This window comes from Odontesthes bonariensis, chromosome 12 (assembly GCF_027942865.1).
Source record: "Odontesthes bonariensis isolate fOdoBon6 chromosome 12, fOdoBon6.hap1, whole genome shotgun sequence".
NCBI classification, from domain to species: domain Eukaryota; kingdom Metazoa; phylum Chordata; class Actinopteri; order Atheriniformes; family Atherinopsidae; genus Odontesthes; species Odontesthes bonariensis.
The window spans coordinates 16,094,044-16,121,008 of record NC_134517.1 but is presented as its reverse complement, the minus strand read 5'-3'; the positions used below and the strand labels follow the sequence as shown (position 1 = coordinate 16,121,008).

At 46.3% G+C, this 26,965-nt stretch overlaps 1 protein-coding gene across 2 annotated transcripts in view; it reads right to left on the bottom strand.

Moving 5' to 3' along the window:
* LOC142396486 (cyclic AMP receptor-like protein A) overlaps window positions 1-26,965 on the bottom strand; it is a 57,730-nt gene that overhangs the window by 6,318 nt on the left and 24,447 nt on the right. For both annotated transcript variants that reach the window (XM_075479287.1, XM_075479288.1), the window contains exons 11-12: window positions 24,089-24,171; window positions 10,806-10,953 (exon numbers count right to left, since the gene is read on the bottom strand). In XM_075479287.1, the coding sequence (XP_075335402.1) occupies window positions 10,806-10,953; window positions 24,089-24,171 (231 nt within the window). The remainder of the gene's footprint in view (window positions 1-10,805; window positions 10,954-24,088; window positions 24,172-26,965) is intronic.

The window sequence follows — 26,965 nt, the reverse complement described above, 5'->3', positions numbered from 1 at the left end:
CTCCACCTCTTAGGATGGAAATAGTGCTTGGCTTATTCCTTATCCTCCTCAAATCCACAATCATCTCTCTTGTTTTTCTAAATAACGAGATGAGACGACTGTACCCACACCATGCCACAAAGTGACCAACCAGTTCTCTGAACTCGGCCTCTTGCCAATCACTGATAGGCCATATAAAGTAATCCGAGTATTTCTGGAGATTAAAGGACGCTTTGAGTTGTACTCCTCAATAAGCTCCCTGTCTCCCTCCCTGAAAGCTTTCCTCTTCACGTTCAGCCACTTCAGGTCACTGTTAATCCAGAGTTCATAATTGGGGAAGGAACTCACTGTCAATGTCACGATGATAATCTCCACACAGAGGTTCATATAGTCTGTCGCACTCTTAGTCATGACATTAATGTAATCTCAGTGCTGCTCACAGAGTGCATTAAAGTCAGTGGACTCAGATCCTCTCCTTCAGAGACATGTCCAGGATTACACCATCTGTTGTTAACAAACACTGCGATTCCTTCGTCTCCGTCTGTCTCCTCTTTTGTTGAAAAAAATGTCATGCGTGCATGCATGCATCCATCCATCCTTTCCAGTTCTTCCAGAGCATACCAAGGTATTCCCAAGATTGCTGAGAGATAAAATCCCTCCAAACCCCCCTTCAGAAGGATCTCATTTCAACCCGGATCTCATTATTTTGGTAACTGCCTACAGCACATGACCCAAAGTCAAGGTTGGAGCATAGATCAAATGGTAAACTGGCAAATGTTACCTTTTGGCTCCGCACTCCTTTAACACAACAGGACCATACAGCGTCTGTTTAATTACGGATAGTGCCCCAGTATGCCTGTCAGGCTCAGACCCAAAGGTACTTAAACTACACCATTTAAGCAGGCATCTCATTCCCAGTTGGGAGGGGGTAATCCACCCCTTTTTCCAACTGAGGACCGTGGCCTCAGACTTGGTGTTGCTTATTTTCATCCAGGCTGCTTCACACTTCGCTGCTCACAGCCCCCGTGCATACTGGAGATCTCCAGATACAATACAGATGCAATCCTAAACTGGCCAAACTGGAAACCTCCTTCCCCTTGGCTCTGCCCAGATATTCTGTCCGTAAAGGTTATGAACAGAAACTGTGACAAAGAGCAGCTCTGGCCAAGTCAAACACCCACTGGAAACGAGTCAGACTCGCTGTTGTCAACAGTGAGCAAACTAAGCTCTCACTCCAGTTGTACATGGGACCGAGTGGCCTGTTGCAAAGTGACTGGAAGTTAATATTTCTAAAAGACCTCCCGCAAGACACCATAAGGGACATTTTGCTGTAAGCCTTCTCCAAGTCCACAAAACACACAAAGACTGTTTGGACCAACTCCAAAGCAACCTCCAGTATTCTAGTGAGGACAAAAGGGTGATTGAGTCTTCTATGACCAAGATGTAAAAACACACCATTCCTCATTTTGTTCAGATTGGATAGACCATTTCTGCTTTCAGCCACTCAAACCACCACAGGTTTTTATCATAGTCACCACGAGAGTGCTAAAATCCCCTGCAAATAAACATTGTGCGCAGGTGTCTCTCAGCACCTCAGTCAGACACTAAGAGAGCTGCATATTCATTGAAGTGATTAGGTGCTGAACAGTGACAGCTCCTTTGCAGGGAATTCATCCTTTCTCACAACGGGGAGAACACCAACCTATGAACGCCAAGATGGAAGGCTATGAGGAGCCAAACCTTCCACACTGCGTCACAGCCGGGGGGCGGAGGGGGGCTTCACTCAGCCTCCTGTATAAACTAGGACTCCTTCCCAATCTTCAGAGATGTTTGTTGGTCTGGCATTCTTCAGTTCTGATAAAGCTGATGCACGAGCAGCTTTAACAATTCGGGGGCGCCATGTTTGACCTTCATTAAATCTAAAAGCCTGCTCGTAACTGGCTCAGCTGGTCAAAATGGTGACTTTTTTAAGGTTAAAATGCCTGCGTAATCAAACGATCATGAATTTGGCTGAACCAAACTTCGATTCGTTGAATTCACAACGTATCCAGAAGAAATCCTCAAGAAAATTAGATCTGCGGGCGCAACTTTTTTTTTGTTTTCGGAGTAAAGACTAGAGAACGGCAGTGAAAGCAGCGAAACGTTTGTCACTGCTCTTGGAGGAGATATGTCTTTCAATGATTTATCAAAACACGTTTAATAACTCAATCCACTGCTGGGAAATCCCACGAGAGAGAAATAGAATTCAAATGTCAAGGCAAACAGTGATAATAGGGCTTCCTGTCATTCACGTGAAGATGCTATGAAGAAGGCAGCTCCTGTGACTGAATTAGAGCTTTCAGAAAGGTGGGTGGCTACTCTCCGGGCGAATATTTGTGACCAGAACATGAAGCTATAGGAGGGTAAGGACAAGCGGAGTGACAAGCTGTCTTTGGCTTATTGAACCACAAATGTGCCGCAACACTCTGATCCTTCACATAAATTCTATTGTGCCAGAAGGGAATACAGAACTAAGCACAGTTTGAGTGATGACAGAAAGCATGGGGGAGGACGCCTGTGCGGACCAATGTTTCCACAAATAAACAGCATTTTTTTTTTTAATTAGCTTGCTTTGTGCAATGCATTCAGTGACACGGAGCCAAACAGGAATTCGGAGCAGCTTTTTTCCTGCATGCGCGCTCGCATTGCACGCAGAGGTAGAAGTGAGATGTGAGCTCATTGCAGAGCTGAAGGTGGTTCAGCTGTATGGCTAGAACGCAGATCAATATCAGGGAAGTATCAAGAGGAAGAGGGGAAGAGAGAACGAGACAGAGAGTGCACAGGTGGGAGGAAGGCGCAGCACAAAGGAGAGCAGAGAAAAGATACTGCAAGAGAGATAAAAGCCTTGGATGCCGTAACGGGGTATTACGAGAAGAGAAGCGACGACAGTGGAAAAGCCAGAGGACAAACAGACATAGGCAGAAGGAAGGAAGAGGCAGAGAGTCAAAGACCACTGCTGGGGAGAGGAAACAACAGGGGACGAGAAAAGCAAGAGAAATGCAAGAGAAAGAGTGGATTGTTCACACCAAAACCCAAAGAAATTGGGTTTGGAACCAAACAATGTGCTTATGTACGTGGTAATGACCTGGTTACTTAAATACAGACATCTGGTCTAACTGCAGAGGGTTACTTCGTGTAAGTTTTGTTTTAGTTGGACTAACTCTATGCCGAAGCCTAGTTTTTATTTTCAACTGATGTCTGAAGATCTCAGGACTCGGTAGGATTCTCAGTTAAACCGTCAGAAAACGGGACTCCATTTTTCAGAATCTTTGTACAGTGCACGCCGCTCGTGTTTGTGGTCGAATGAACTGCAGTCAAAAAAAAAAAAAAAAAGAAACTAAACTGGCAGTTTGTCTCGCTAGTTTTAAAGCCCTTTGAACAAAAAAATGGAGAGCAAAGTGCGTGGGAGTATGCAGCACTTTCTATTCGAAAAGGTTAACAGCGACAATTTTGAGACATGCAACTGTTTCCTGTCTACAAGTCCATTTCAATTTAAGAAAGTTTGAATAGTTTTTACTTATTTTGCTTTGCGCGTTTTTCCGTAACACGAAGGTGGTCGTTAGATGTGCTTGAGTCAGAATCTGTTACTGTGTTTTTAAAAAGCCAAATCAAGCTTTCCATGTCCACTTGTACGCAAAGCCTTTGTGACGTAAATTTCATTGTCCCCGAGGGTCCGTAGGGTCTCTCTGCGGCCGGGTGCACCGGGATCTAACACACCAGACCGCGCAGACAACAAGCAGAAGAGCAACATGGATGCTTGTGTTGAGAGAAGACTCAGCAGGGAAAAAAAATTAAAATAAATCACTGTTGTCCACGACGTGGACTGTAGACCAATGACATGCCCACGCGTGGGAACTGAGAGCAGCCTCTCTCCTGTGACTCTTTAACTGGGAAATCTCGTCAACTAAAATGTCAATCTTGGCTAAATAATCTGAAATGCCATCCATACGTCATACCTATGTGTTGCAGTAGTTTGAGTAAAAGAAGCTGCTGTTCCAATGTTTCTTCGCTCTTCACATACTCCAAGAACTGGAGTTGCATCCAGTAACTTTTGCTTTCAGGTGCCACCCTTTGAAGCAGCAGCGAAAACCTCAAGTGTCAACTCGGGCTCTGTGGGTTTAAACAGTCAGGGGAGGGGAGGCCATCACTCAACAATATGCACTTCTGAACCGCAAACACCTCCTTTATTTTGTTTTCGGGACCTCTGGAGCCTGACCTCTGAATGCCATATTGAAAACAACAACTTGAAACAACTGAAGCATAATGGAGCCAGTGGAGCCAAAGAGGGCAACACAAATGACTATTTGTCCAAAAGCCAGACAATGTAAACGCCAATGAGGAGCCTAAAATGCAGGGAGAGTCATTCAAAATCTCCAAGTCCACATAACATACCAAGCGTACCACTTTGAGTCACTGAAGAAACAGCAAAGATGTGAGCAGCAACAAATACGTTAAGGAGACTAAAAACACAATGATGTCACGAGTCCAGCGGTGCACTGATATATTGGCCTTATATCGGTATCGGCAGATGTTCAGCTTGCTGACAGCAGTCAACCTGTCGGCAAATAGCATAATAATAGGTGTCTTGGTTGTGTTGGAATGACTTTAGATTCGGAGCCTGGAACCCTCTTGCTGTGAGGCGACGGTGCTAACCACCGCACCACCGTGCAGCCCTCTGAGAGGAAAAGTTATCGCCAAATGATGATTTTTATCATTGAATCCGCCCAAAATTTCACAATCGGTATACCCTGTCCAAGTTTGTCCAACACAGAACTGCTAAAAACGCAACAGTTTAAATTCTTTGTTGTGTGAATCAATCAAAGTGATATCGAAGGGAACTCCTGAACCTTGAAAACCTTGAACCGGAAAAACTACAGGTTCATATTGGAAACGAACAAAGCCACCAGCCACCAGCCAGTTTTTTCAAAATGCACACAAGCTGGGTGAATAATGTAAGAGGACAGCTTCAACAAAAAAGAAAAAAAAATCTACATGTACAAATGCAGGCAAACGGCAAGAGAATGCGAGAGAGCATGAGGAGACGATGAGTCGAGGTTAGGGAGGCTCGAAGGAGGGGGGGGCTGATGCGAAAGCACCGACTCGCCGCTCTGAGAGAGGAATGTTTTGACGCTGTCACCCCATCACCACCCCTCCTCTCACTTACCCCTCCTCCCTGCCGCCAATCTCACACCTGATGTGTGGGGGCTGCTGGGAGCCGCATGCCAAGATGAATAACAACCGGCTGTTAGTCACGATAGTGCACGAACACACACGCCGCCCGTCTCGCTCTCTCTCCCTCTGTCGTCTTTTTTCTCACCTTCCTTCTCTCTTGCTCTCTTTCCCTGACACACAAACAGCATTTTCTCAGTGATTTACGAACACATTGAGATTCAATTTCACTCCTCTGTCTCCCTCTCACCACAGCGAAACACTGACATTTGGGTTGAAGGTCATACCGCACATTCCACTCTTCCACACTGCGCTCGTGACCCGCCATCAGCGTGGTCGGTGAAGCCGAGTAGGTGTCGATTTGTGTGAGCGTGCGCATGCTCGTGTACACCTGATCTAAGACCGCGGAGAATTCCTCACTCCTGGTTCGAAATCAGCCCGAGCTCGTATCTACAGATACAGTCAATGTGTGCAGATTGAGACAAATCTGTGGAGAACTATATTGATTGTGGTGTTTATTGAAATGCGACCGATGAGGTCTGTGAGCCGAATGGAGAAATATCATCTTTCTGATAATCACGCCTTTATTGCATTTTCCAAAAGGCTCAATTTGAAAATGAGAAAGGAAATTAAGTCTGGGTTTTGTCTTTTCACTGCAAAAGGACATCCGGGCACTTCTAGTTTTTTCTAGAACAGATGATGGATTGAACACTTGACAGTAGGCACCGATCAGTGGCTGCGTGTACATGCACAAATGTACACCAACTTTTGAGCTCACTCGAAATAATACAACGGTCCGATTTTGGTGTTTACGCGAGTTGCCGATAGAATATTCCCTTCATATTCACGTTTACATGTTACAGAGCATAGCGCTAACAAATACTTACGCCTCCATTACGCCCCCCCATTGCAATTCCAATATTTGTGCCCATCCTATGTCTTAATCGTGCCCATATTCTGAAAAATACAGAGCATTTGCCTTCCCTTGGCCCAAAAAATGTGTTCGGCAATGCACGTTGCCATAGTTGCCAGATCGTGTAACAAAAAACAAGCAACCCGATCTATAAAAACACGCCAGAACAAGTGATGGTATTCTTAAACATCTAAGCCACAGTTGCACATAAGTGGACTTCATAAGTGACCATGACCACCAAAGTTCAGTCAGTTCCTCTTGGAGTCCAAGTAGACATGTCTAATGATTCTAGTAAGTTCATTTAAGTGGTCCAGGCTGTACAAAAGAGCCCCTTCGACTTTCTTCAAGGACTGCGATAAGAAAAGATATTTGACAGAACTGGATGAAATTAATCTAATCACTGCCCTTTTCTTTACTTAGTTCTAAAAAAAAAAAAAAACCAAAAACATTCAAACCTACCCAACCTGGCGAGCTGTTCTGTTTCAAATTTGCGACAACCTTACTTTTGGCACTTTATAATCCAATGCCTTACTATCCACATGGCTCCGATCTTTGAAATGACATGTTCACATAAGCATCCATCACACCAATCGTCAATCAAAAGCCTCCTGTGTGTTGAAAACTTTGTATCGCGGACAGTTCCACCAGCTGGTTAATCGCTATGAATTCCTCAACAACTGCTTTGTCGGCCATTGAGATCGGTGACTTTGATCGACTTCCTTTGATCGACTGGGTTGTCTGTTTGCTTGGGGTGCAACGAATCAAAAAACCTTTCCTTCATCATTATATTGACAGCCAAAATGCTCCCATAGAGGGGATTTAAATGACGCGGGGCGTTCAAGCTCCTCCGTTCCTCCGCCCGCCATGACCACGCTTGTGTGTGGACTGAACATGCGCGCAACTTTTTTTTTTTTTTTCATAAATCAATCCGCGGGTCACGCATGTGCCAAACCGAAGGTATTGATTCGAAGGGATCACGGATCAATGATGATCCGTTGCACCACTACTGTTTGCTCCCATTGGTCAGCTTTCTGATCTCTGCTGGGAATCGATACATGCTACGTGTTTTCCAAGATTCTTTTCATGTCAAATTCAAATGCTTCAATCACATCATAAGAGTTGTACACAAAATGGTCAACATTAAGCCCCCCCCACGCTGATTTCTTTATTTGTCTGGCAGTAAACAGTGTTTAAGCCTCCTAAAGAGCCAACATCCCCCAAATATATGCAATTATTTTAAGTTCTTAACAGACCACCTGATTATACAGATCTGGATTGACTGAACTGGATGAGTCTAATCTAATCCCTGCCCTGTTGTTTTTCGTATTTCTAAATACGAGAGCTTAAATCTAAAAATAGTCCAAACAAGTACTGGTAGTATATGAAAAGTATCTCAAAATACAGGTTTGACGTTAGGGCAAAACATGTGGAGCTGTGGTCCGTGGTAGGAGGGTTTCTGGTTCAATCACCAGCGCGTCTTATGGGTCGAAGAGACCTTGGGCAATACGCTGACCCCTACCACGATTCGCTCACTGGTGCGTGAGGGTGTGTGTTCCAGTAAAGTGAAAGCGCTTAATGAATAAATTAAGAAAACGCTGTGTGAATGGGTGAATGAGGAACACACTGTGAAGCGCTTTGGAGAGCCTCGCCAAGGTTAAAATACTCACACACATGCACGGTTGAAAACTGAAAATATGCTACAGCAACTGAACCATGTAGGAAGCACAGACAGAAACTCTTCAGTCATACAGTCATATGGTCTTTCATCCAAAGCATGCTGGGATAGGCTCCAGCCACATGTGACCCTGAAAGGAACAAGCTAAGGTGCACTGCAAATGAGAGATGGAATTCAGTGTTTTATTAACAATCTTTGCAGATATGAAACGCCTGAAATCACTGATATATCTATCGAAGTAATGGCCTTTAAACCTTTAAAATATCTACAAAACAAACTTAGTCACAGACGTTATAAGCTCACACAGTGAGCGACTTCATTGACTCTGTTCTTTTTACCCGATGCCATCCTGAGGTTCTGGTTCTGATTGGAATGTCTCAACATCTGCTGATTGAATTGCCGTCAATGTTTTTGGCGCAAATTTCCATGCCAACCCAGGGCTCTAGGCTAACTTTTTGCACTGGTTGCACTGGTGCGCCCAACTTTTTTTCTTAGGTGCTCAATGTCTTATGGGCTATCCTCCATTGCAGTCACAGTCCCCTCGGATGGCCAACTCCTGTAGTTGGGTTAAATATATATATCAGTGTATTCACCGGTCTTCCTCTCCTCAAGATACGGCCGTACACAATGACGTTCCTGAACGATCAGGAATGCCATGTACTCACTGTTCGCAATTAGCACAGACTTTTTTTTCAACGTATCTGCGATGACTCCTATAAATTGCGCGCACCGCGACATCATTGCTGTACGTCGGGTTTATGTTCAAGCCATTTTTCTTCTGAAGAATTATTTCCGACTTGAACTTAGTGAAGGGAACTTTTGCAATATGGTAGGCAACGTTAAACTTGATTATCATCTGGGCCTCGTCCGATGATGTGTTTGCTGCTGCCTGCCGCTGAAAGGCAGCGGGGAGAGGGGACACTGAGCAGGTAATGTGTTTCATAGATGCGTTTTGCTTTTTCAGCTTTTCAATTCGAAATGTATTAGAACCAGTCACAAATGCACTATTGCCACACTTTACAGTAAATGCAGTGCATTATATTATCGGCTTTACTGCATCTTAGCCAGGGAAACTGGTCAAGCCACTCTCTTGGAAATGTATACACTTTACCCCTTTTAATTTCAGTTGGTTCTGGCTCGGAGTCGATCGTATGTGGCTCATTATCTGATGCTAGCTCCGGACCAGGGCTTGACATAAGGTGGGAGGTTGACGTCTCCATGTCAGAGCATTGGTTGTGGTTATTTTCGGACGTATCAGGCCTTAACTTAACGAAAAAGTTGTCAATCGTTCTTTTCATCTTATCACCCGCGGCTACATCCACTGTTCATCTGACGAGCCGAGGTTCATCACCTCTCTGTCTGACAACAGCAAGCACGTGTTCAAACGTACACGGGCCAATCACTATCTCTGATTGGTTTAGACCACGATATGGGTGTGTCTGTTGTTGAACCACAGGGAGACTTTCAGAGTCGCGTAGACTTTTTTTTTTTTTCCTCGAACGGGTGGTTGCACCTGTGCGACCTGAGATTTTTTTTAGTCGCACCATTGAGAAAATTGGTCGCACTCTAGAGCCCTGCAACCTCAGAATGAACTGTAATAACTTTGGTGATCTCAGAGTTTTCGTGCAGCACCGCCACCTGATGCGCAAACTACAAGCGAGTCCAACATACTGGGTATCTTTTCGGAAGGCTTCACCCATCGTCAGTCACCATCGCCCTGGCGGCCATCGCGAGGACCGTTAACTCAACAAATCAAGCTGCATTTTCTGACCCTGGCTATGAGCATGAATGTGTAAAAAAAAAAAATGTTGTTTTCTCACCAGAACAAGCTATTATCCTTTACAAATACGAGGAATATAACATCGGTGCCGCAGCAAAACTGGCAAAAAATAATGTAGAAGCTTTAGTGCTTCAATCGGTCTTTGTTGTCGGTAAGTGATTCCCTCAACTGAGATTTATGTATCTCTTAGAAGCTCATCAGGTAAACAGAGGGGTTTAAACAGCCCACCTCTTCAAAGAGACTCGGGAGAAAAAGAGTTGCTCTTATCCGAACGCCAACTTTTTTTTTCTCCTTTTTGTTTTTCAATTGCTCAGTAGGCGGTGAATTGACTTCCACCGATTGTTTATCTGGAGCGCAACTTGCCTCGGAGCAGGTTAGGTTCTCGGCATAGATTACCTGCCAATGAATTTCAGTAGGAAGTGAAACATTTTTGTGACACAGAGAACCCAGGGTTAAACCTTAAGTCACCTCGCTAAGCCATGAAATTGGCTCCAGAGCAAGGCAGCACTTACCCTGGTTTTGAGAAACCTCAATTATGCAAATGGGGCTGTTTGCAGAAACCAGCATACTGTTGCATGTGCGCGCATTATGCAGGTTCAGATGCTGCCAACTGCCACAGCTTCAGCCAAGTGACCAAACAGAATGATATCAACAATGGCAGCAACAAGGAAAACCGCTATTTGTCTCTCGGTGATGAAGGAGTTTACTGAATTGTTTTTCAGTCAGTCACAAGGGAGAAATGTGTAGCAGGCCGTTTACTGTATGTCAGTTTCCCAAACAAACAGTGAAAAAAGCCATAGTCAGAAGTCATAGTCACATTCATTTAAGGTTACGAGTTGAGACATATGTTAAGATTAACTACTACCATCTTATAATAATCACAAGTGTAACATCCTTGGAAACTAATATTATTAATGTAAAAGATCAGAAACTGCACCTAAAGAAAATGTGTTCTTGAAATGCTAATATAAAGCCCTGTTTAGATCACAGGTCCACGTCTCACGCTTAAACTTGAATGTCATTGTGGGGAACAGGAAACAGTTACAGGATCCAAATCTGGCAAGTTAGGCAGATGGCGAGCACAGATCTGGTCGATTTTGGCATTTTGAAAGTTTTCTCTCAAGCATCGCCGGACTTCAGGAACCTTTTTATAGTCCTTATAACTACTGGAGGCAATTTCCCTTCTTTTTGCATTAGCATCCATCATACATACACACACAAAAAAAAGGTGCTGTGTGTAGTTTCTGTACCTGCATGCCAGTGGGGCTCAGCAGACTCCACCAATCTCTATCCAGGCCAAAAACAAAGGCGTTGGCCAAGCCATGGAGGGGTGCTGACAACACGTGCAAAAGGGTGAGGGCAAATGAAGGATCCTGAGGGTAGAAGGCATTGTGGAGTCTGGTGGAGGAGAAGGAAAGACACAGAGAAGGGTTAGGTTCCTCCGCAGAGAAGCTCTAAATAAACAGGCAGCCTGCACAAGAGTTTCAGAGGTGAAGACGGAGGGGCTGAATAAGTCAGAGGGAGATGAAAGACAGCAGCGGGGAAAAGGGGAAAGACAGAGAGCAAGAGGTTGATAGAACAACAGAGAGTGAAAGAGAAGCAGAGGACAAGTGAGTGACAGCATGAGGGACAGGGTGAGAACGAGAGGTAATGAGAGCAAGTGGCAGAGGCAGAAAAAGAAGGAGCGACAGAGGAAAAGGGGAGGGCGAAAGAGCGAGCCAGCTTTATATCAGTGTTTAAGAGCCCATTAGGCAGCGTGAGACGGCTGGGCTGACACATTCTTGGCTGCCGCTTCGACAGCACGCAGCACTTTACAAGGACAGGGAGACGTGTAGCGCTCAACTTGCTTCCTCTCCTTCTCACCACTTTCTCTCAGCTCAGTTTCAAGCTTCCAGCTTCTCCCGACCGCAATTCTAACATCCCATCTTCTCCTTCTGTTGTCGCTCTGTGCGTGTTTTCTCGCACACGGTTTGGCCTCCCTCAGATATCACTCACTTGCGTTCAGTTTCCTCTTTCTGGATATCTAGCTTTTTTTTTTTTTTACCTTTACTCAAGAGGCTAATCCCCTTATTCCTTGCTACAATTTTGCCCCCTGAGCCTGGAAACCGGGGGCACGACTAGGGGGAAGAACCTGATATCGTACGGCGTGGCAAGGAACTAATGGCTGCTTCTCAGAACGATGCTGCTCAGCCATTAACCCCAGATTAACCCTGTATTAGCGCTGCTCACTGGGTTAGCCCGCCACTAATGTCTTTTATTGATCTATTAGCAAGAGAATCAAACCGCACACGGCTCATGGCATTTTCTGCATGTGTTGTGTTCATGAGTTGGGTGTGCAGCATGATCTAAGTGGCCTCAGTGGTTGACCTCTGGATCAGTTAAAGCTATCCCCGAGCCGCCTTTGTCCCACGAGGGAGGAAGATACAAAACCAAACATTTCACACTTATACCCGCTGTTGTTATTGTGGTTACAAAATGTTACACAAGACTCTATAGTCGCTTATGTCTGCTGAGGGAGAGTCAGCAGATGAGCTCAGTTTAATTTTTTTTCTGACAATGATCTTAGTGAAATCTTTGGCAATAGCACCTCTGGTGTGTTTTCAACCTTCTTCATTTCCTTAACAGTGCTGCTAATGTTGTGACATTACCGGTCTCGGCACGTTGCACAGGAAAATGAATAATCAGGTCCTCACAACTGTAGTTACATCAGCCAAGCTACTGAAACTAAGACACGTATATCAAGATTTCTATGCGATTGATTAAAAAAAATGCAGTCTAACGCCATAATGTGTAAGCGTGATGTTGGTCCGTGTTGCAAAACTTAGCTTGCGAGGCTTAGAAATCGTCATTTCCAAAAACAGTATGCCACATCAACAAATAGAATTCAAATAGGGTGGTTTATAAGTACAAAATACCCTCAGAAGTCCATAGTAGGTTTAGATCCTGTAATAGGATTTGTTGGCATTAAGAGAAACATCAAATGTATTGTCAGGGTTATCCTTTTCAATAGCAGATGGTTTAAGTACTGAAAAGCCAGCGGATAAATATATTTTAAAGGTCCAGTGAGTAGGATGCACTGAGAATGCAACAAACAATATATGCCCCCAAACTCACTCACCACTTACAAACACAGAGGACAAATTAGAGTGGCCTTTAAAAAAAAAAGTCCTTTGCCATATCCTTTTCACCTATAATCACACCAAGTGACAGAATGCACCAACTTTCCCGTCTCTCACTGAAATTCATATTCTGCTACTCACTGAACTGACTCTGCGGATTAGTCGGCCTCAACATTTGCCACAGTCTCCACTAAATTTGGAGCGCGCCCATATTTTGATCATGACGGCAATGGATCCCCGTGAAGTCTCTCTTTCGAAGACTTGTAAAGGAACAAAGTCTAAAAGTTGCTAAATCTACCAGTGAGCTTTCCTCCCACTTGTCTTGTTCCCTTATAGGACCCAAAAACCCAAAATGGAGGCAGTCAACTTTGAAATCCAAGGTTTTAAAGTGGAACTCTTCAAGCCTGTGAGTGACGTGGCTATGGCCATGTTCTTACTTACTTAGTGTTGATTAAGTTGGGGCTACACACACACACACACACACACACACACAAACACACACACAAAGGTTCAGTCCCATTGTTGTACAGCGATGTTACAAGACAACAGATAAATCTCTGTCTTTTTTTGCAATTAAGTTGCTTACAGAATCACCGTTAGTGACAGCTAATGTGATTTGCTGTGAGCAACTTACCATTTTGATAGGCTAAAGCACCTGCCATTGCTGATAAAAATGAGAGGCTGCACGCTGAATCTTCTGCGATCCTTTTTCGAACAAGAGAGGAGAGACGACAGGAACAGCTGATCGGAGCCGGTCTCCTGTGATTTATCAGCTGATTTGGTCAGAGATGGTGAAGCACAGCTGACTTTTTGTTTGCAGCGTTCAAAACCAACCACCGAGTAGACATTACGCCAATGAGTCTCATTGTGGTGGAGTTATGACCAAACTCATACCACAAGATTTTAAGCCCAATTTTCCCACTGAGATGAATGTTCGCTGTTCGCTGTACGCGATCACAACAAAGACGCTACTTGTGAAGATCGTGGATCTATTCCAGTCCTGATATTTTAGGTGGAGGCCTCAACAATCACCTGGATTAATGACTACCTGACAAACAGACCACAGTTTGTCAGACTGAAGAATTGTGTGTCTAACCAGGTGATCAGCAGCACAGGAGCACCACAGGGGACTGTACTCTCACCATTCCTTTTCACTCTGTACACTTCAGACTTCCAGTACAAGTCAGACTCCTGTCATCTACAGAAATATTCAGATGACTCTGCAGTGGTCGGGTGTATCAGAGATGGACAAGAAGCTGAGTACAGAGAGCTGGTGGACCGCTTTGTGGCATGGTGTGGGAACAATCATCTCATCTTGAATGTTAACAAAACAAAGGAGATGATTGTAGATTTCAGGAGAAACAAGGTCAGATCAAACCCTGTTTCCATCATGGGAGAAGAAGTGGAGGTGGTTGAGGAATATAAATACCTTGGTGTTCATGTGGACAACAGACTGGACTGGAGACACAACAGTGAAGCAATCTACAAGAAAGGACAGAGCAGACTGTACTTCTTGAGGAAGCTAAGGTCCTTCAAGGTTTGCAACAAGATGTTGCAGATCTTCTACAAGTCTGTTGTTGAGAGCGTCATTTCCTCTTGCGTCATCTGTTGGGGCAGCAGCATCAGAACCAGGGACCTAAAAAGACTCAACAACCTGATAAAGAAGGCTGGTTCTGTTCTGGGGACGACTGTGGAACCTCTGGAGACAATAATGCAAAGAAGGATTTTGCATAAAATCAAGAGAATTATGGACAACCCTGAACATCCTCTCCATGAGACTGTTATCAGAAAACAGAGTCTCTTCAGTCAAAGGCTTCTTCAGTTTGGATGCAAAACGGACCGCTACAGGAAATCTTTCCTGCCCACAGCCATCAGCATCTATAATAACTCTTTGATTTAATTGAGCTACATCAACATTTAATTTCCCTCTGGGATAAATAAAGTATTTTTGAATTTGAATTTGAATTGAATTGAATTGAATTTTCTGGGATTCTGAAGGGGGCATTGAGACAGCCATCATTGAAGAGTTACGGCCAATGAGAGAGGGCTCAGAGGACAAAACTAAGAAATGGAGAAGAACAAACAAGCATACAACAAACATGAAAGAGAGCGTAGTGGCTAGAAACGTTGGCTAGAACGCAGCGCTTTGATGTCTACTCCTGAGGAAAAGCTACACTTTCTCTGCAACGATCTGGAGAGCAAAAGAAAAGATTGAATCACTGGGAGCTGATTGTATCGCGAATAGTGCAGCATTGATGACAAGAGAGAGCCTTGTCTGCATGACAGCTAGAACTTCTTGATAAAGATCAGTAAGACGCGTCGGGTGTTAAGTCTGCCCGAAAAGTCTTGTGGTGTGTGACCCCGTGACACAGATCAGCCATGTAGTGGGAACACGCCAGGACTTCAAAACTCCCCAACACGGGGAATACAACGATCCCATGACGGTGAAAATCTTGCAGTGTGAACCCGGCTTGAGTAAAGGAAGAGAAGCAAATGAAGGCCTTTTAGCCAGTTCAAGAAAAAGGGACTTCTTTACAAGAGAGCAACATCCTTTGGTGGGGATTTTAGGCTCTGTAACTTTGCATACGATAACATGCAGCAAACATCCCCATTAGAGGAATTCTGATGAAGAGAGGAGAGCCCAAAAGGTATATGCCGTATTTTAAATTACAGACAAGAAGCACTTTAACTTAGTAAAACTAAGCTTTGCAGAAATAAGCTGTTTTTATCTTCCCTTAAAAACCCAGCGACAACTGCAGGAGAACGGCACAGAAGATGATTATAGAGATTCGTCCACAAATCTGGTTATAATCCTCTCTTATCCTCTTTTGCAGCGTGAGGTTTCAAGGTTTATTTGCCATTAATCTGTCTCCATTTACCTTCCAACAACCCTTTCAAAAGTTGTGACAGGGAGAAAAACCACAAGTTGGGTTGGCCAGAGGTTGCAGATACACCTGTTAAGACCATGTACCGTCTGTCATTCTGGGTAGGGATGTCAACTAAATGTCTGCACACAGCTTAAAATAAAACCAACAGTGCAGCCAATGGAGCATAGAGCAGCGTGTCCTGGCGCTTGTCAGAGTAAGGACCGTTTCAGAGAAAACGCTGCCTGTTTTCTGGGTTAGCGTAGCGCGGTATCTCCTAGGACCAGACCAGCTGCTGCTCACATTCATTTCACTTCCCATTAAAGGTGAAATAAATCAGGAGTCCCCACACAACCTCCTACGAAACGCAGGAAGCACACACACATACAATGACATAGAGGAAGTCGGACACGTGCAGACATAAACACACATGGCTGCTTGTGTGTGTGCCAAAAGGTGTCTACGTATGATACAACCTAGGTCACATGCACTGAGAATGTCAGTAACAGGGAAAATGTGGTGGATGTGTGTGCGTCTGCCTGCATGTGTGAGTTTCTGACAGCGCAGTGGTGAGAGTGACTGGGTCTGTGTGAAGGGGGGCTATTTCTGGCGTCTCATTTTTTTTTTTCTTCCCTGCTGCCGCAAAGAAACACGATCGGCGTCCGGGAAACGAGAGCTGGCAGCAAGCAATCATCTGCCTGCCACGCACACACACATACGCACACACTCAGACAGCACCTCGCAGCGCTGAGCAACACGCGCCATGGCAACGGAACAGCCGCAATTAGAGGCGAAGAGCCTTTCCCCTCCATCGAGGGAGAGACGGAGAGCAAAATGAAAGGAAGAAAGAGAGCAGGCGAGAGGGAGTGAAAGGGAGGCAGGAAGGTGGGAGGGGGGGGGGGCGCGCGCAGGCAGAGACGAGTGTCAGAGAAACAGCACGGCACAGGAAAGGAGAAAAAGAGAAGAAGAGAGCACGATAAAGAGGTGAAAATGAGGAGGAGCGAGGCTGTGAAGGGGAACGAGGGCCGAGAGCGATGGAGGAGGAGGAGGGCACAGGGGTGAAGGAGTGAGGCTGAGTGAAAAAGACTAAAAAGCAGAAGAGACAGAAGAGGAGGAAGAGGAGGGGGGGCGATTAAAAAAAAAAAGACAGGCTGCGAGACATGAGTGAGACAAACAAAAAAGATTACGTGCGAGAAAAACCAAGATAAGACAGGAGGGAAAAAAAGGCGAGGAGGTTTGATATAGAGGGAAGGGAGAAGCGGGTGGAGGCGTGCGGAGAAGCGGGGGGAGGTGAGCTGTTTCTCCTGTGTGAGCCGGGCTAATGAAAGATGAATGAGGGAGGCAGTGGTGGGAAGGAGAGTGTGGCTGCGGGCGATGCCTGGCTGAGCTGCTGCGCCTGTGTTTGTCGGGGTTTGTGTGCGCGGCGCAGTCGGCTGAGTCTCACAGCAGGGATGGGATTGTGTATACAATATCAGGTGCAAATGGTCAACAATAATAAACACACATAGTTGCGCATAATCACAAAGACGCACGCAGACGGTAGCTTTAAGTCGGCCTGCTACCACCTGTACGCGTGCAGTCAATCATTAGCACTCGTGCGGTGTCTCCAAGCCTTGCTCACTTATTCAGACCCTCCATCTATCACGCTGTCAGTCACTCTTTGAACCCGTCTCTCCCGCCTTCCAGAGCCTGTGCAAAATCCCTCATTCGCTGACTCTCCCCATCTCTTCCAATATCCCACCCTGCCAATCAGTCTATACCACTTTCCAGCCATCAATTTCCCTCCTCACACTAAGAGAGTTCACCTTTTTGTCTGCCTTTAATTGTTGTGCTGAACATCCTCAGAGCTGTGGCTGGAATGCCCTTTAGCAGCTTAGATGAAAACTCCGTCCCGAGAGTGGAGGGCGGCCAGACGGAGAAGTCATCCTGAACCCGATTGCACTTCCTCCTCTCTATCGCTGACTGCCTTGTTTTTTTTTCCGCCCGACACAGAGGCTCTCGTGCTGTCTGTCGTGCCAGTGCTGACTGCGAATCTGAACTTTACTCTGACAAAAGGGACCTTGATTTCTAAAGAAAAAAGCAGAAAATGATTCCAATTATGGTGGACCGCAGGGAGGGATTTTTAATTCGAAAATACTGGAAGCAGCTATGGTAATATTCATACGGCATATGGGTAGTCTTCAGAGAGCTTTTTGCAGCGTATTACGATGACTATGAATACAGCTAAAACATTAGTCAGGTCATATTAGAAAAATCCCAATATCTGACCAAAATAACTCGACAAACAGGCAGTAGGAAAAATTTATGAAAAACTCCTTCAGTCTAATGAAGTTTCCTAATGCTTTAGGGCATAATAGTCTTTTACTAAATTTGAATTAAACAGAATCCACGTATTTAATCCAAATCCATCAGACACAATCAAAATCTTTGTGGTTTTAACTCTCAATAGTTAAAACAACGTAATAAATAATCCACATATATAATAATATATATATATATATATAATCATTCTCGTAAAAACTGATCATCACTGAGTTTTAAAGATTTCCTAAATGCAGGGATTTTCACAATCACTATCATCATATTGCTTGATATTGACATCCCTAGACAACTCTTTTGACTTTGAAAACATTCATTTAGTAATCTTAAAGAAAAAGCGACTTCTCATCTGACTCTTTGAAAGCAAATGAACATATCAGGGGCACTGCAGGGCACTGCGGGGCTCAGCGTCTCGCCCCAAAAGAAACGTCAACACTTGACACATGGTGGCTAGCGAACCGCTGACCTTCCGGTAAGAAGGGCAACCGCTCCCATGCTAAGCCACGACCACCCCAGAGTGTTGACCCAAAGTGTTGACCAGTACCTGACGTTCCATCATCTTGATTGGAGCTTAAACTAAACATGCCGCAGCCAGGCAGAGAGTGAGTTTGGGTTTTAAGGCAGGGAAGAAAGCACACTGCTTTAAAGAAGAGGGGTGCGCTGGATTTTCATACAAGAAATAGAAAAGCAAATTGTCGATAAAGAGAACGCATCACAATGACCATTTTCTTTCCATTATCCTGTTCTAACAACTGCTGGGAGCCACGATTGTGACTGAAAATCATTTGATCAATTGCACCGCCCCAGTTGAGGGTTCTCTGTAAGTTGTTCAGTCGCTGTCTGGTGTCCATGTGCGGCGGCCTTCGGGGCAGCAAAGACAGTCTTTTCATTGTCAGCATGTGATCGGCCACTCGAATGTGCACAAAGCTCCGACGTTTGTAAACTATCTGCTCGAATGTGGTGCGCTCCACTTCATGGACGTGAGAACCCTCTTTCCCCTGAATGCGGCGACATCTAAATAAACCATCATCTGCATTGTGCGAGTCTCTGTGCGTGTGGAAAACTGGAACACAATCTACTTTGATCATGAGGTCAACATGGGGATAACTGCTTAGGGCATGACTCCCATTATCCACGCACGCACAGTCTGCAGTTCCATTTTTTTCATCAACTTCGTGATCGAAAATCTTATTCAATAATACTGGAATTGGGCGGAAAAACACAAATGTGCACATGCACACCTGCACATGATGCAAACACACACACACACAGTAACGGGGAGAGAACCACACAGAAACCCTGGGGACGAAGGCTGCAAACGTTCACCAACAGAACAAAACCCAAACAAAGAGACATCCTGTTTCCTGGAACACAACACCGCTCAACGTGCTGTACTGGGAGCCAGTAAACGCACACACCTCCACACACACATTTCAACGCAAGCACACGCAAAATCTGTTCATCGCACATCCCAGCAAATGCACTTCCCTCCGCCTCGTTCACGTAGCTGCATGCATCTGTGTGTCCGCTGACGCCACTGGTGGTGCCTTCGAGCGTTCGTGCGCACGGGTTTATCCCTCTGAGTGGCTGTGGCTAAAAGAGCGTGCGTGCACACTTATGTGTGTGCGTGCATGTGTGTGAGAGACGGGAGGGAGGGAGGGAGGGAGAGCAGATGATAGAGTAGGCTTTAGCGATTCCCTGGAGTGTGAGGCAGCGTTTACGGCACTCTCAGAGCAGCCAGAGTGATGAATATTTAAAGACGTGCCTGAAAGAGCAGAGGGAGGGGGAGCAGGGAGTGTGTGTGTGTGTGTGTGTGTGTGTGTGTGTGTGTGTGTGTGTTTGTGTTTGCATGTGCTGGCGCATGTGTGCCTAAGTGTGTGCGTGTGAGGGAGGTTATCAAGGATCTCCTTTAGCACTTACATGTATGTATGTACCTATATGAAACTGAACTGTACGTAGTTTTTATTTCTCTTTATGGACATATGAGTTTGTATGTATGGAGACGTATAGGTCAGAATATATTTTACCTGGCTTGGGCAAATAGGAATATACATACATTTGTAATATTTGCATGCGTGTGCATAAATCATTCATTTACATGTATGCAAATACATAGATGCTTTCATATATAACTGCTCTTCCGCTGTGATACAGAATTGAGAGCCTTGGTGTGTTGGGTGGTTTGTGTGTGTTCCAGTCTTGGCGTGAGTGCCTGCACCGTGTCTGCCTGTGTGTGTGTGTGTGTGGGCGTGTATGTGTGTGTGTGTGTGTTTATGTGTGTGTGTGTGTGCGTGCACTTCACACAGCCCTGCAGGCCAGCTCTCTGTCAGCTCTCTAAATGGGGATGAATAGTGGAGCGTCACCGCTGCTCAATCGGAGACTAATCGCTACGTGGCTCTCTGTCCTCAGTTACACACCGATCGCTGCCGGAGATACAAAACACAAGTGTGCATGCACAGGCGTGCACACAGTAGGCACGCTGTCACATATCCACCAAATATTACCTGGGCCCACAGCCACAGCTGCGTGCAAATAAGTCTTAATAAAATGTCAAAATAACAGAAACATCGAATCTGATGATCAGGGCTTTTTCAGTGTGCTGACTTCCAGGGTATGAAATCTAAATCCTGATTTTGGTGGTAACGTCATGGAGATTGGTAGGCTTTTACTTTCAAATCTGGGAAAGGCACCTTCTACCTGCAAGTTAGATCGAGTCCAAAACTTATTTTATTGAAATAAAAAAGTACAACACTGCCACTCTCGTACTGTGAATAAAACACGAAGAGACGTATGAAGAAAGAAGAGCGTTTGAACCTCGCATTTTGCTTTTCAGCATCAGCTCACTTATTCAAGTAAAACAAAGCGCACCATTAAAGATATAAGGCCGCGCAGCACAGACCACACACCAGCCTACACAGATACGGAGGTGCAAGCACACATCCAGCCGCGCTGAATGGAAGATATTCCGAGAGGCGAAGCGGCAAAGAACGGAAGGAAGGGAGTGTAGAAAGGAGTGAGAGAGAGCGGGAGCGCATCCTGGGATGCAGAATGCCGAATACAGTGAGATAAGAGTTAATGTATCCCCCACCCCTCCTCATTCCTCCCGTTTGGCTTTCTCTTTCTTCCTCCCTCCATCCATCCCTCCCTCCCTCCATCCTCCTCCTCCTCCTCCGCCTCCTCCCTGTTCTCTTTGAGGGATGAATAATAACTGCTGCTCTGAGATTTCCTCCCTCGTTTTTCAAAGCGCAGAACAGAGATGGGGAAGGTCTGCCTGGCCCGGGCTGCACGTGTGCGCACGCACACAAAAGCAAAAGGCGCGCATTGAAGCACACACAGATGCATGCACACACTGTCTTGTTCTCGCTGCTCGCCTGGAGCAGGGAAATCAGATCTCCTCCAGAGAAAGGCGGAGGGGGGCTTAGACGCTGTAGGCAGCCCATACAAAAATCCCCTGCAAGCATGTAAAGGCCTAAAGACACCACGAAACCCACAGGCAGCGTCGAGGGAAACCAGGAATAACTGGGAGGATGCGAGCTACCTCCTGGAGTGACAGGGTGAACTCAAGGTTGCAGACACATCGCCGGTTCAAGCCCTGCCGCCAGGGCCAATTTATCCCCACTGAAGCACCCCCCTTCAGGCACACAACCCTGATTGCTCAAAGGCAGCAAGCTCTGGAAACTGGAGTTGGGGCTTCTAGACAAAGCCTTTAAAAAAAAAAAAAAAAGCCGGCGGTAAAAGGGAAGGCACATTTCTTCCTGCTGGTCAAAAGGAGAGAGGGTTTGTATTGGCAGAGGGAAAGAAAAATCCTCGCAAAAGACAAGGAGGCTGTCCAGGAGGAGCACTTGCACATCAAGCCGCGACTCGGCAAGGAAAATCGGCAGCCAGGTTCCGAAGAGGGGGCTTATTTATGCAAACAAGCATACAAGCGCGCACAGTAGGAATCTAGACGAGCCTTGTAAACAAACACACACCCACACCATAAAGCACACAGGGGAGGCGATGTGAGAAGCAGACTGTGAAAACTCTAGTCGTGCCCGGGCAGTGCTTACAAACACACACACAAAGAGCTGAGAGAGGCTGAGGAGGGAGAAAGCGAGAGGAGGACGCCGAAGGAGAAAGGGGAGGAGAGGAAGGAGGGAGAAGTGCGAAGGTGTGGGTGTCTGGTGCTACTTTTGTGATGCCAAATGAGGGCAAGTGAATGAGTGAGTGCAAGAGGGAACGATGTGAACGGCAAAATGATGTATAATGACTTGTCCGTGCGTGTGTGTGCAAGTGCGGGCGAGGAAAAGTAGGAGCGCTTTCCCATTTCAATTCGCAACAGCTGGTGTCGAATTAACACATTTACCAGTGAGCATTTGGAACAGATTAAAATTGCGTGTGGCGTGTGACTGTGTGTGTTTGTGTGTGCCTTTGTGTGTGTGTGTGTGTGTGGCAGCAGATGAGGGCCAAAACAAGAGCATGTTTGTGTGTGGGAGTGCCTGTCTAGTAACGCAATGGATCAGGGCAGGGAGAAATGGCATCGAGAGAGGGGCGCTGAGCGAGAAAGAGAGCTCTACCCGACGGCTTTAGCTGCTGCCCTGGGCCGTCTCTCTAAGCCCTGTTTAGGAGGCTTTGGAGCTCAGATAGAAATAATCCCCCACTCAGACACACACACACATACGCGCGCTAGGCATGCACGCACAAAATACAAAAAACACACACACAAACACACAGGCAGACATGGAAGCGCATACTCCAGTTGAGGCGGACAAACAAGTGCACACATGTGCACTCTGGCACACTCACACACATGCAGCAACAAGCAGAGACAGCACATTCTCCTTGACACGAAACCAACCACCCACCTACACGCACACACTCGCACACACAGCAAAACACACACACCGGGCCTGTCTGCCGTGCGGAAGCAGAGCACAGCGACATCGGCACGGCACCGTGACAAACACTTTACACACTCCAGCACTCAGCAGAGGGGAGGGAAGGAAGGAGGGGAGAGATGGAGAAAAAAGGGGAGGGGGTGGAGGAGGATATGAGCCAGGGGGGAGGGAGGTGAGCGAGCAGGGGAAGGGGGAGGCTAACAAATTAATAGGAGCCGGAGATATATACAGCCAGCGCTGTTGAACGGGGGAGGAGGAGGTGGAGGACGACGACGAGAGAGCAATTCATTCCCGTTTTCTCCTCGTTCATTCTCTGGAGAAAGGCAGAGCAGAGCTGAGCGAGAGCGTATTTGCTCAAGAGAGGGAGAGAGCAAGGGCTTTGTGTGGCTGAGGAGAGGAAAAGTGGAGGAGGAGGAGAAGGAGGGAGGGGTGACATAAAAACACAGAGGCAGAAAGATGGAAAGCCTGAGTGAGGAGGAGTAAAAATATGGGGGCTATAACAAAGACTTTTTGAGCGTAAAGGAGGAGACAGGAAGAGAAAGTGGCAATAAGGGAAAGAAGGAAGGAAGGAAGGAAGGAAGGGAGGAGTGAAGAGGGGGAGAGAAGGAGAGGAGGGTGGTTCGGGGTTAGCACAGGATGCAGTTTGTCATCTTCATCAGCCGACAGCCCGGGCACAAGCGGGAGGAGGAGAGGAGAGGAGGGAACGACTGGAATGGATGGAGAGGTGAATGGGGAAATGGGAAGGGTAAAGGGGGTGCAAGGGGGAGGCGAGGGGGGAAGGGCAGTGTTTGAGCCGGAGCCTTTGAAAGACGTTGACCCTGTAATTGACCTGTGTCTCCGCCTACATCGCCGTGGCGACAAGCAGAGCCGCTGCAGCTAATCACTTAGTAACCCTGACCTGTCAATCACACCGGTTCCGTGTGGAGCGGGGGGGAGGGAGGGAGACAGGCGATGAGGGAGCAGAAGCAAATGAAAGAAAGAAGGAGAGGCGGTGAGGGGGAGGAGGGGAGAGAAAGAGTAATAACAGCGCCGGGGTTATCATTTATCGGACCACCCTTCCTCTCCCACCAACCCTCAGCTGATGAAGCCCGGGTTTTATAAAAGCCAATAAAATGCTTTATTCCTCCATCACACACACACACACACACACACACACACACACACACAACCACCTTTATGGTGTTCGTACTGCGACAGCAAAGCTTTGTGAGAGTTGAGATAAGAGAGAACAAGAGAGGAGGATGGTTGTAAGGTAGAGCAGAGGAGGCTGAGAGCAGATAAGATAGCAGAGTGGAGCCAACATGCAAATCGGACCACAAAGTTTCTGCGCCGGACAGGTGCGACTGTGTGTTACCTGTTGATGAGAGGAAAAATGGACACCAGCAGGTAAACGGAGGGATACCACTTCAGCGGCTTGATCTCCTCAGCCAAGGAAACCTGGGGCAGAGAAAAGCGACGACATGACCCATGAAGAGAAGCTGAATGCTCACTTTAACACCGCTGCCTTTTGCTTTATAGAACACACCAACACTCGCCACGCCAGGGTCTTAACTGCAAGATCAGAGCACTGAGGCTAACAACAAAGGCCAATTAGAACTTAATAAAATATTAACCTGCAGATAATACTCAATATCCAGGTCGTTATGGGAAGAAAACAGGGATTCCAATTAGTCTCGAGGCTAATACGTTGCAGTTATGTGAAGTGGGACAAACGTTATATCTTGTGGACAAGAAGGCAGGCAGTCAGGAAGACAGAGAGATGCAGCAGCAGCAGCAGCAGCTAAAAGTCGAGGAGGGGGAGAGTCTGGTGCTGGAGAGCTTTTACAAGCTGTTATCTAATTCCCGAGAGGGGAGGACTCTTGCGTCCGGAAGAGGCTGAGAAGCGCGGCTCCTGGATCGATTTTCTGCGCTGTGCTGTCGTCCCCTCCACCCCCCCACACCCCACACACACACACTCCATCTCCTCTAGGGTAGGACGCAGTATCCCAACCAGTGTAAAGCCTCCCTCCCTTTCTTTCACACACACACACACAAACATACAGAGCCAGGAGGCAGGCCCACAAGCTCTGGTCTCTACCCCCACATGCTGGAAATTAATTACTCACCAGAAAGACCCTGAGGCGTGCAAGCTCTAACGCAGGCATTTCAAACAATTCGAATGAAAACCCGGTGGTATTTTGTCTTGTGCGTGTATGCGTGTGTGTGGGGGGGTACTTAATACTGGAGCCAACGTTCCAGCGTGTAACAAATGCTGTCTGTATGTGATCAGCTAAAGAGAGACCGGTCGTATTTCCACATCAGCGTCTAACGGCACAACCCAAAGGCAAACATTAAGCTTAGCCCCATTAGTGTCTGTTATTATGGGAAGCTCTGGCATCTCTGGTCATGTCGAGATCTGTCTATTGTCATCGCAAGTTTGTGTCATCGTGTATGTGTGCAAAGAGTAGTCCAGGGAACCTGAAGTAACCCCAAACAACAAAACCAGGAAAAAAAAGACTTCAAAAGTTAAATTGGAGAGATGAGCATTTGAGGTATTTCGGTGCGTGAAAGGCAGGACGTAGACTGGAGAAGGGGAAGGAAGAGCGCGAGCGCCTCGTGTTTTTAATCACAGTCCTCCCGTGTCAGAGGCCCCTGCGCCGCTCGGGAAGCAGAGGGGAATAAGACCGTAATTATGTGGAGCGGGCGCAGCGGTCCCAACGTTAATGACACACACTAGATTACAGACAGTTATCGGGAGCAACCCCTCCCCTCCACCACCCACAGCACTCACCCTCGCCGGCGCTGGTCTCCGAAAAAGCTCGCTCTAAAAATACCAGCGTCAAGTTCACGAAAGGCACTTCAACATCCAATTCAAGGACTATTTAGGAGTGAAACTGGAGCGAAATGCAGGGGATACAAGTTGAATCTTTTAGAAGGGCAATATTTCTTTCCGATAAGCCGCCGCACTTCACGTTTTCCCAGAAACGACAGCATCGGCTGCAGTATAGCCACAAATATCCATGGCGGAGTTTATTCTCACGACACGGGTTGAGGAGCGCGCTGGTAAATTGAAATATCGCCAACGTTTCAACAACTTCTGTCTCCAACTCTCAAGTCTTCAACTGAGGTGGATGAGAAGTCTTGGAAGCAGGGCAGCGTAAACTATGGCGAAAAATCAAAGTCATGATTATTTCGACTGACGTTGAAACCATGACTATCAAACACAGATATTCTTTTATTTGAGAAAACCCCCTCTTTATTGAACTTCTTTGAAAAATATTAGGACTTTTAAATCTAATGGGTGGATGGGCAGCTGCATTAGTTGTTGAGGATCTTTTACTTTCTTTTTTGCCTGGTCACGGCCAAATTTTCAAGCCACTTTAAATGGTTGAATTAAGTGGTTGTGTTGCCTCGCCGTGCTGCTACTACAAATCTTCTAAACCAAAGTTCCAGACAAATGGAGCAAAATACAAACAAGCAAAAAAAAAAAAAAAAAAAAAAAGGGTGTTTTTTTTTCTTCCCCCTCCTCCATTCCAAATCAAAAAGTCCCGGCCACAAATCAACAATTACAAAAACTTTCCATCCACACAGAAACACGAGCAGAACAGCACAAGTTCCCCAGTGGCAGCCGACTACATCTACATGGGGTAAAAGTGCTAATACTTGCCTAACCAAACCTCTTTGAATGTCAATCCAAAGGCTTTTGCTGTCATGCGTTATCTCCCCTCACCTTACTTGCATATAGATTGTTTTTTGGCAGGCAAAGCAGCTCCCTACAGCCACTTTAGTCTCAAAGTTGTTCCACCAACGAGAGGCCTGACTGAGTCTCGTCAAAAATCAGGGACGTTAGTCGCTGGTTCTGTGTGGCAGTGAACTTCCTAGCACAGTCCCGATGCCTCCATTCCTCAGCAAACTGGGAGAGTAACCATACATTTATGTGCAAAGGTGGGTCCTGTTAACAAGGTTAGCACCAGCAGTATCAAGTTGGTGTCTCCCGTTACAATCCCAAAGGGGAATTCGGTGCTTTCTTATGTGAGACCGGGGGAGACCGTTCCTTCCTCTTAACAGGAGCATCTAACGCACTGCGCTTAACTTGAAGGGTCGAGTTGCAAGGGAAGGGTGCGCTGCATTTACCGGATGCAAGACAAGTGACAGCAACTTGGTCGTACAGCGTTTTCGGTCGACTACACTCGGTTCACATAATGGCAGGAAACCGAAATCGGAACTGACACTGAAATTTGACTAATTGCTC